This window comes from Rhincodon typus, chromosome 1, assembly GCF_021869965.1.
Source record: "Rhincodon typus isolate 14 chromosome 1, sRhiTyp1.1, whole genome shotgun sequence".
Classification (NCBI taxonomy): Eukaryota; Metazoa; Chordata; class Chondrichthyes; order Orectolobiformes; family Rhincodontidae; genus Rhincodon; species Rhincodon typus.
In genome coordinates this window covers 23,410,606-23,421,853 of record NC_063332.1, presented here as the reverse complement: position 1 = coordinate 23,421,853, position 11,248 = coordinate 23,410,606, and the positions used below count along the sequence as shown (strand labels likewise).

Below are 11,248 nucleotides of genomic sequence, written 5' to 3'. Positions count from 1 at the left end.
GCAGGTTTTTGTTCTACAGCTGATCTGGTTAAAGTGAAGTATATTAGTGCAAACTACTCTAAAACATTACGACCTGAAAACACTCAAAGTTGCAGTTGTGCAAGTTATGTAAGTTTTGAAGGCTTGAAATAAGGCAGCCGAACAATTTAATATCGTACCCCCAAGCACAACACTAATGAGAGTTACTAAACTTAAACTTACGAATAAAGTACATTTGAAAACTGTCAAAAATCTTCAGATAATGTAAACCACTACAAAACCCATGTCAAAGCCTCATTTGTTTTATTTCACTTTCTCAGTACAAACTCTGGTCAAGTTCATCATAAGCTCCTTTTTGTCATCATACAATAGCAAGTGTATTTCTTGTTCCTTCTGGATCTTTGGTCGCAAGAGACACACAATCCCATCAATAAAAAGGTGCATTGCCACAGGTAATCAGCAGCCCTCAGTGGCCAAAAGGGTACGCCCGACCGACATTATCCTGTGGTTCAGATTTTGGCCTTGCCCCTATGTTTTTACATGATGTACACTTTTTCAGCTTGGGAGAAGTTGTATACTTCTTTGGTTCTTGGGCAAATAATTTTGTCATCTTGGCGAATGGAAAGTAGTGACTGAAAGGGAAGAAAATAAAAATCAGTAAATCTTCAGCATACTGATTACATAGAAGAAATCAGAGGGGAGAATTAACCACAATATCAGCTACAAATTCATTCTGGAAGAGATTTTTTAACCTCTGGATTATTCAAGTGATAAGTTACGCTATTCATGTATAGAAGGTACAAGTTTGTTATATCAAACATATCTTCATATCATGCTTAATGTTGTAATAATGTGGTTATATGCTGCAGCAGAGTTTGCTTTTCTTAGTAGTGAACCCAAGTTAATTTTTATGCTTACTGCAAACAGTTACAGACTTACTTTTGTTGTAAGTATGTAGGTTGCTAAGATTTTTTCTGGTAATTCAAATTCACAACTTGACCATCTCTGTCCCAAGACACAACTGCAAGATTTTCTCACATCAGTGCTGTAAACGAAACCAGTCTATTGCTGCATGAATTAATTTCCCTCCCCCAGATGTACGGATGTTTGCTGATGATTTAAGTTTACAGTGCCATTTGCAACTCTTGCCCTGGGCAACTCAATATAGAGTTTGATAATTTTAGGGCCTAAACTCTCCCATGACCTAGCCCTCTACCCTACACACCAGGGCTTGTTACCACATAGCCTGCCATTACACACTACTTGTCACTAATAGTCCCCATTAACAACTATTCACCATCCCAACCTGATCATTATCAACTCCTTTGTCTTTCCAACTACTGTTCTCTCTCTTTCGGCTCTATCCTATTGTTTACTCCCTACCCCATCCCCCGCCCCTTTTTTCTGCATTCAACTGACATTTTCCCAGCCACCATCAGTTACGAGGAAGGGTCACCGGACCCGAAACGTTAACTGTTTTTTCTTTCACAGATGCTGCTGAGCTTTTCCAGCAACTTTGTTTTTGTTCCTGATTTACAACATCTGCAGTTCTTTCGGTTTTATTCTGTCTTAAGCTGATAGATCATAACTAATATTTGCACTACACAAGTGGTGTGCAATGACCATCTTCAATAAAAGAAAATCTAATCATCTCTCCATGACATTCAATGGCATGATCATCTCCAAATTCCATCTTCAAAGTTATCACATGTAAACAATGATTTATCAAGCTAATTTCTTTAGGGGATCTGACATGTCCAAGAGTACCATCAACTGGGATTATACTAAGCAGGGGCTCTTGTGCACAATTTGAAGTTAGCAAATTTAAGAAGAATTTGTTTCTTTTAAACCAACAGATACACAGAGGTTCTGAACACGATAGAAGAGTGGGGAGGTAAAATTTATTGCATGGATTCAATTTTGCAAATTCTTTGCATGTTGCAAGAGTTTTTGGGAACAGATTATTTGAAATCTTTGAACAAGGTTAAATAGAGTTAGCAGACAAATTAAAAGTAGATATGAAAGCAGAATCTCTAACATTTACAAGAAATAAAACCTGAAATGGAGATGCCACAGCTAAAATTAGTTAAGCTGTATTAGAATTAGAAACAAAAAAAAACTTGAAGTGGAAAAAAATATACATAAAATTGGAAAGCAGAGAGAAATAGAAAAAGAATCTGATGAAAAATAGAAATGGAAATGTTGGTAAGTGTGAGGTCATCCATTTTGGTAGGAATAACAGCAAAATGGACTATGTTTTAAATGGTAAAAAACTGCAGCACGCTGCTGTACTGAGAGACTTGGGTGTCCTTGTGCATGAATCGCTAAAAGTAGGATTGTAGGTGCAGCAGGTAATTAAAAAGGCAAATGGAATTTTGTCTGCCATTGCTAGAGGGATGGAGTTTAAAAACAGGGAAGCTATGCTGCAGCTGTATAGGGTCCTGGTGAGGCCCACCTGGAGTACTGTGTGCAGTTTTGGTCTCCTTACTTGAGAAGAGATATACTAGCACTGGAGGGGGTGCAGAGGAGATTCACTCAGTTGATTCCAGAGTTGAGAGGGTTGGATTATGAGGAGATACTGAGTAGACTGGGATTATACTCATTGGAATTCAGAAGAATGAGGGGAGATCTTATAGAAACATATAAGATTATGAAGGGAATAGATAAGGTGGCGGCAGGGAGGTTGTTTCCGCTAGCAGGTGAAACTAGGACTAGAGGGCATCGCCTCGAAATAAAGGGAAGCAGATGTAGAACTGAGGTCAGGAGGAACTTCTTCACCCAAAGGGTTGTGAATCTGTGGAATTCCCTGCCCAGTGAAGCGGTTGAAGCTACCTCGCTGAATGTTTTTAAGGCAAGGCTAGATAAATTCTTGAACGATAAAGGAATTAAGGGTTATGGTGAGCAGGTGGGTAAGTGGAGCGGAGTCTCAAAAAGATCAGCCATGATCTTATTAAATGGCTGGGCAGGCTCGAAGGGCCAGATGGCCTACTCCTGCTCCTAGTTCTTATGTTCTTATGAAAGGAAAGAGAATACAAACAAAACAGTGATGAAAGGAAAATGGAATTATGAAAGCTTCAACTTTTGAGAGAGAGAAAGCCCAGGTAAAAACAAATTGCTGGCAAAGCTCAGTGGGTCTGGCATTATGTGGCAAGAAAGCCACTTTAACAGAGTCTGGTGACTTCATCAGAACTCTGCATTCTTCTCAGATACTGCCAAACCCAGAGTTTGAGCAGCAATTGCTCTTTGTTTCAGATCTTCAGCATCACAGTTCTGTTTTATTTGAGAGAAATCAGACATAATTTGCCAAGAGGAAAGCTTAAATAAAGGAAGAACGAACAGAGGATTATGCTGATTCTAGTTAGGGAGTTAGTTTAATTAAAGATTATGTTTAGTGTCTAAATATACTGGAGGATGGCGTTGAAAGATACTTCACCTCATTTAAAAAATTTGGGCAGATGAGGTGACCAAAATATGTTTGGATCTTAACTTTAGCGAGTGCTTTGACAGGTACAGCCACAAACGTGCCTGCAAGTTTGTCAGAAGATCAATGTGCATATTCAGAATCTGATAAAATGCAATACTCAATGAACAACAGCTTGGCCCTGAAGCTCTTCCATTACGAATTAGTTAAGGACAAAACTGAATCAGACATTTGAAGAATTTAGGAGAAAAGGAACTGGTGTGGGATCAATGGCTTTAATCATCGAGAGTATAAACTTTGTCAAAGAATTCAGAAACAGCATTCCTGCAAACCTAAAATTTGAGATGAGTGTCAAGCAAAGTAGCACATGATATCGAGCCAGATTTCACTCTGGCATCTGACTAGTCCAGTTAACCATCAGCAACTGACTAATACTAATCGAAAAAAATTTAGAAACCTACATTGTATCCATACACATAGCCATTAGGTAGCATCATCGGTGGATTATTTTCATTCATAACTTCGCCAGAGATTTTGCAGACCAGTCGAGAGTTGGCACAATGTGCCATAGGCAGAGGCTGTGCAAGTTTGTTTAGAGATTTGCTACAGACAGGGCAGTCTGGGTTTTTAGAGGTGCCATCTTCTTTATAACACTGTCTGTGAACCATGCTGTTCAGGCATGTAACACTGTAGAAAATCTGCACGTGCTGTACATTTCCCCAAATGCTGCTGTGTATTTCTTCCACACTCCCCTCCCTTCACCTGACTTAACCTCACGTCACTTATTCAGTCGTCACAAATTAGTTCCCAGTTGAGAGGCAGCATAGCTGAAAGTGCACTAATCAACCACAATATGTAATTACATTGCAAGTCAGGGTCACACCACAGGCTAAGACTCCACAGGCAAGAAGGGAACGGGTGACCACCAGGCAGACTGAGAGGATAGGCAAACAGTGCAGTTGTTGCCTATGGCTTTTTCCCAACAAAACAGATACACCACACTGGATACTTTTGAGGGGAATTGTCTCTTGGGGAAAGCAGCAACAACCAAACTTGTGATTGGCTCTGCTGCACAGGAGAGGAGGAAAATGTGTGGGAATGTAATAGTTATAGGCAATTCAGTTGTAAGCGGAATGACAGGCATTTCTGTGGCTGCCGCAAACGAGACTCCAGGAAGATATGTTGCCTCCCTAGTGCTAGGAACAAGAATTCTGGAGGGGGGAGGTTGAACGGCCAGTGATCATGGTACACATTGGTACAGACAATAGAAATTTGATAAAAAAGGGATGAGGCCCAAAAACAAAATAGAATATAGCGAGTTAGGAGATAGCAAGAACTGCAGATTCTTGAGTCACAGTCAACACAAGGTGAAGCTGGAGGAACACAGCAGGTCAGGCAACATCAGAGGAGTAAGAAAGTCAACGTTTTGGGTCAGGACCCTTCTTCAGAATTGGTTCTGAAGTTGATAGCGATAGTAAGTTGAAAAGTAGGACCTCAAAAAGGTAGTGATCTCAGGATTACTATCAGTGCCACATGCTGGTAAGAGTAGAAATTGCAGATTTATCAGATGAACATGTGGCTGAAGAGATGGTGGGAGGGGCAGGATTTCAGATTCTTGGGGAATTGGGACTGGTTCTGTGGAAAATGGGACCGATACAACTGGGCAGGTAATGCTGATGTCTGGAGGGAATTATTTGCTCAGTGCTTGGGAAGGCTTTAAACTAAAATGGCAGTGGGATAGGAACCTATGCAAGAAGTCAGAGGAAGGGGAATAAAGAACAAGAACAAGAACAAAAAGAAGACAGAAAATGGAATAAGAGAAGTGATCAGCAGAGACATCAAGGGCCAGGATCACAGTGAAAAATAATGAGAATGGGAACGTGGCAGGTAATGCTAAAAAGACAAGGCTTTGTGCCTTAATCTGTGGATTATGCAATGAGAAAGGAATAACTAACAATCTAGCTGTGAGAGGGCCCTTTGGGGATGAGCGACCATAATACAATAGAATTTCTCAAGATGGACAGTGATGTAGTTGATTCTGAGACTAGGGTCCTGAAGCTGAACAGAGGGAACTACAATGGTATAAGTTGACTATGATAGGTCGGAGGATGTTACTTAAAGAGATAATGACAGAAAGGCAATGGCAAGCATTCAGAGGGCATGGGTGAACTGCAGCAATAGTTCATTCCTATCTGGCACAAAAGTAAAATAGGAAAGGTGGCCAAACAAAGATTTTCAAGGGAAATTAGAGATAGTATTAGATCCAAGGAAGAGGCATATAAATTGACCAGAGAAGTACAACAGACCTGAGGAGTGGGAGCAATTTCGAATTCAACAGAAGAGGACAAAGGCAACGATTAAAGAGTGAGATGGAGGAACTGAAGGAAATCAGTATTACTAAAGAAATGGCATTAGCGAAATTGATCAGAGTGAAGACCAATAAAATCCTAGGGCCTAGTAATTTATATCCCAGAGGCTCTAGAAATATTGGATGTATTGATGGGTAATCTTCTAAGATTCTATAGATACTGGAAAGTGATCACCTCTATCTAAAAGGGAGGCAGAAAGAAAACTGGGAATTATATATCAGTCAGCCTGAAGTCGATCATGGGGAAAATGCTAGAATTCATTATAAAGGATTTAATAGCCAAGCGCTTGGAAAATAGTGGCTGGAACAGACAGATTCAGCACGGATTTACAAAAGTGAATACTGGAATTCCTTGAGGATGTAACTTGTGGTGTTGATGAGGGGTAGCCAGTGGATGGGATTTATTTGGACTTTCAGATGGTTTTTGACAAGGTCCCACATAAGAGGTTAATGTATAAAATTAAAGCACATTTTTTGAGGGTAATGCATTGTGATGGATAGAAAACTAGCTGACAGGAAACAAATAGAGTAGGACAGTATAGACAAAGAGCGTAAATGGGTCTTTTTCCAAATTGCAGACTGTAACATTGGGCTATTGCAGGGATCAATACAAGGACCCAAGCTATTCACCATATAAACTAATGACCTAGGTGAAAGATCTAATTGTAATATCTCAAAATTTGCAGATGACACAAAGTTGGGTGGAAAGGTGAGCTGTGAGAAGAATGAAGAGATGGATAAGTCAAATGAATGGACAAATGCATGACAGATGCAGTGTAATGTGGAAACATGTGAGGTTATCCACTTAGGGAGCAAAAACAGGAAGGCAGAATATTATTTGAACGACTGGAAATTGAGAGGGGGAATGTGCAAAAAGACCTAAGTGTCCTTGTACACCAGACGAAGGTAAACATGCAAGTACAGGAGGAAGTCAACACAGGAAATGGTATGTTGGCCTTCACAGCGAGAGTGGATACAAGAGCAGGAATTCCTTGCTGCAATTATACGGGGCCTTGGTGAGACTACGCCTGGAATATTACATGCGGTTTCGGTCTCCTTATCAGAGGAGCAAAGTTCTTGCTATAGAGCGAGTGCAGCGAAGGTTTACCATACGAGGAGCAGTTGAATTGCTTAAATCACTAGAGTTCAGAAGAATTGTGGGGGGTGGTGGGGGGGGAAGGAGGAATCTCAGAAACCTATAATATTCTAACAAGACTAAACAGGACAGATGCAGGAAGATGTTCGCAATGATAGAGGAGTCCAGTTCCAAGGGTCACTGTCTAATGATATGGGGCAAACTATTCTGGACTGAAATGAGGAAAAATTTCTTCACCCAGAGATTCATAAGCTTGTGGAATTCACTACCATGTAAAGTGGTTGAGGCCAAAACATCGTATGATTTGGAGGAGGAATTGGAAATATCGCTTGGGGTTAAAGGGATCAAAGGAGACACCCAAATAATGTACTGGGACCCGGGTTTGAATCCCACCATGGCAGATGGTGGAATTTGAATTCAACAAATATCTGGAATTAAAAATCTAACGATGACGATCAATGTGTTGTTGATCGTCAGGAAAAACCCACCTGGTTCACTAATGTCTTTTAAGGAAGGAAACTGCCATCCTTACCTGGTCTGGCCTACATGTGACTCCAGACCTACAGCAATATGGTTGACTCTTAACTGCCCTCTGGGCAAATAGGGATGGGCAATAAATGCTGCCTAGCCAGTGACACCCTCATCCCATAAAAGACGACAGACATTTGGGGGAAAGCAAGAAAAGGCTACCTTTACCCACGCTCATGCCTTAGATTTTACCACAAATTCTGTGCCCATGGCTCATCCCTCCTCTTAGACTGCTCCATTAATTAGTTTATTGTTGCAGTCTGCTTGTTGGCCTGTGAATTTAATAATTATTTGTAGCTAAGAGGCTCTCTAGAACCCATTTTCATTGGTCAATGTTATATGTATTTCGTTAATTTGTAGCTGGCCCCGAAACTACTAGTAAGAGTTTTAAAGCTTCATGGCAGGAGACTTTGTTGTAAGCCTCGATGCATGATGGATGTTTTAGAGATACAAGTCAGCTAGCCACCCCTGTTTAATTAGGGAGGAAAAACATTACAGCTCTATTGAATGGAATCAAGCATTATTTCTATACCATTAATTAACATAAGACAGTTTTGTAAGTAATGGTACATGGGCTTATAAAATCATGAGGGGCATGAATAGGGTAAATAGCGAAGGTCTTTTTCCTAGGGTAGGGGAGTCCAAAACTAGAGGGCATAGGTTTAAGGTGAGAGGAAAAAGATTTAAAAGGGACCTAGGGGTAACCTTTTCACACAGAGGATGGCACGTGTATGGAATGAGCTGCCAGATGTGGAGGAGGCGGGTACAATTACGACATTTAAGAGGCACCTGTATGAGTCTATGAATAGGAAGGGTTTAAGAGGGATATTTGCCAAATACTTGTAAATGGGACGAGATAAGTTTAGGATACCTGGTCGAGTCAGACTGAAGTGTCTGTTTCTGTGCTGTATAACTCGATGACTCTAGTACTGGACAGATTAACCAGAAGTCTTCAATTCACATTTTAATAGGTAAATTGCGAACTAATCAGATCTGACCATAGCCACTACTCTTTTTTTTTTTACCCCAGGCAGCTTTGTTGGTAAAGATTCCACTACTGCCATTTAAACTTCCTCTGGACACATCTTCTGTTTCTTCACTTGTCCTTTTCCACCTACTTCTGTCTGGCACTTATTATCATTTAATCACTCCTCTTCAACTCCGTCACTTGCCCTACTTCTGCAACTGTTTAAAAACTGTACTACCTCTAAAGGTCTTGCAGTCTAATGAAAAGGTCAGAGATATTAGCTGCTGCCTGACCTGCTTAGACTTTCAGCATTTTCTGTTTGACTAAATCCAGTGATTTTCTAGCCAGAAAAGTAATTGCCAGATTGTTATAAAAATCTAAGCGGTTATTGTTTGAAGTAATACGTAATTGGGACTTCCACTAATCCAATATTCCTAGTAATCTTGCAATTTTAATTATCATCCTACAAGATGACACACAACTAAAGATATCACACGTTAGATGCTTAAAGGCAAGCTGAAATGTGTAAGGTCAGATACTGTCAAAAGCAATTGAACTATTTTTGTAACTCAGCACTTTCAGACATTGATACTGAAACGGGACTGAATCATTGCTTCAGCCTGTGAAAGGATACGGTGTTTTTATAGCTGACAGGCCTGCTTGAAGTGTGATAGTGAAGACAGAACTATTTCCAAGTTGGTGAAGTCTGTAGTTATCATATCTGAACTGCTGAATTAGCATCTTCCATCGGGCTGGGTCCAAGAGATCCTGCAATGGAAACAGAAGGAGCTGACGCCAATATTAAAATAAAATTTACTCCCAAGTACAGATTTAACGGTCTCACAAACTGGAAGTAACAACTTTGATGTGCATTAAGTCCACAATGCAAAACGTTCACCACAGATCAGAAACAAAAAAGTTCAGCCAGCAACAGGGTCAAAGGGAAACAAAGTGGGATATGTTGAAAACATGGCCAAATAGTTTTAGGAGTACTTTTTGGAAGTAAAGATGGAAGGGGCAAAAGAGAAATAAACACAGAAAATGCTGGAAATGCATAACATCTGTGCAGAGAGAAACAGAGTGACCTTGTATCAGAACCAGGAAAAATTTGAGACGTAATAGGTTTTTGAAAGAGGGGAATGTGGGAAAAAAGGTACAAAAGGGATGATAGAGATGTCTGAAAGCAAAAATAAGAGAAAATCAAGAGCAAAATCGAAAACAGCAAAGGAAGAGGAAACAAAATGGAGCAAGAGGTTATGATCTGAAATTGCTGAATACACTATCAGGTCCAGAATGCTGTAAAGTATCTTATTGAAAGATGTGCTGTTCACTGAGCTTACAATAACTTTAACCGGAACAGGTTTTGATCAATGAATCAAGATGAAGAATTAGGAAGTTAGGTCTCTAGAAGCTCAAGATCACCCTTGAAGACTGAAAGTATTATGAAAACATGATCTTATGAATTAGAAATAGGTTACTGGGCCCTTAAAGTCTGTTCTGTCATTCAATAAGATCATGGCTGAATGGAAGTGTGGAATTCAGAATGCAAACCATCCAATCCCAATAACCTTCAACTGCCCTGCCTAACAAGAATCACCCTCTGCCTGAAAAAATATCAAATTTCACTTGTACTACCTTAAGAATGCTCTGAATTGACATAACCATTTGAGAGAGAAAAAGCACATCTCGGTCCAAAAAGGGTGACAATTTTAAAAGTGCCAGCTTGTAGACACAGGCCAAATTTAACAAATATCAGCAAAGTGTCAATTTCAGGAGTTTCATGGGAGGATTACCAACCCAATAGAGTTCTCTCACGTAATTGTCCACTGCTTATCTCACTACGTAGGAGCCTCAATGGCACCACTCATGCTGTTTTGCACTTAACAAGGTATATACTTGCTGCTGCTCACTACCTTTCTCCCACTTGTCCCAGCTTTCATGTCACTCAGTCCATCGCTTTGTTTCCTTCCATGGTAGAAAGCCAAGATAGCTGTGTGGTGTGTCCAGCATTTGATCTATTACTCCACAAGGAGAAAATCCTTGCCCTAGAGAAAGTTAACTGTGACTGCTCATGTAGCAATGCCAAGACTGCCATGTCTCTATACTGCTCTCTCATTACCAGCACGGTGTATGTATTCTCAACCTGCCCAAACATCTGTCCTTATTCTACACTCATTCTCCCCGGTCTCCTATGAGCATGAGCAGTAACCACACTGTCTCTAGCATGGAGTGACCAGCCCTTATGGACATCAGTTCCTCCTCTACTCAAAGAAGAAACAACCTATCCTTTAGGGAGGGGAAACTAGCAAGGCTGTCTCCGGCTGAAATACTGACATTTCAGTGGATACTTCAGCTAGAATAACACTGGGAACACTTTCTGGTGAGCGCACCATTGGTAAAAATGCCCAAGGTCACTAGCACTTGAGTACTGTCAGAAACCAGGCAACTGCTCAACCCAAGACAGTAAAAAACACCATGATGTCAGCTATTAATAATTTCATTCAAAATTACAAGCAAACATAGAATAGGACCAGCAGACAGGTTTTTCAGAGACACTCAGGTAAGTGACTTGAACAATGGAAGAGTTTGCCATTGCTACCTATACTGTGCAGCCTCCAACTTGGGAATACTCAGAGATAGTAGGAACTGCAGATGCTGGAGAATCCGAGACAACAAGGTGCAGGGCTGGATGAACACAGCAGGCCAAGCAGCATCACAGGAGCAGAGAGGCTGACGTTTCGGGCCTAGACCCTTCATCAGAAAAGGGGGAGGGGAAGGGGGTTTTGAAATAAGTAGGGAGAGAGTGGGAGGCGGATAGAAGAGGGATAGAGGAGAGGAAACAAACAGGTCGAAGAGGCGGGGATGGGGCCAGGAAAGGTGAGTGTAGGT

General features: G+C 40.7%; 1 protein-coding gene across 1 annotated transcript in view; it reads right to left on the bottom strand.

Moving 5' to 3' along the window:
• Positions 1 to 265: 265 nt before the first annotated feature.
• maea (macrophage erythroblast attacher, E3 ubiquitin ligase) overlaps positions 266 to 11,248 on the bottom strand; it is a 150,481-nt gene continuing 139,498 nt past the window's right edge. Inside the window, exons 7-9 of the mRNA XM_020528170.2 lie at positions 8,994 to 9,127; positions 3,862 to 4,057; positions 266 to 611 (exon numbers count right to left, since the gene is read on the bottom strand). Coding sequence (XP_020383759.1) covers positions 516 to 611; positions 3,862 to 4,057; positions 8,994 to 9,127 — 426 coding nt within the window. The 3' untranslated portion in view covers positions 266 to 515. The remainder of the gene's footprint in view (positions 612 to 3,861; positions 4,058 to 8,993; positions 9,128 to 11,248) is intronic.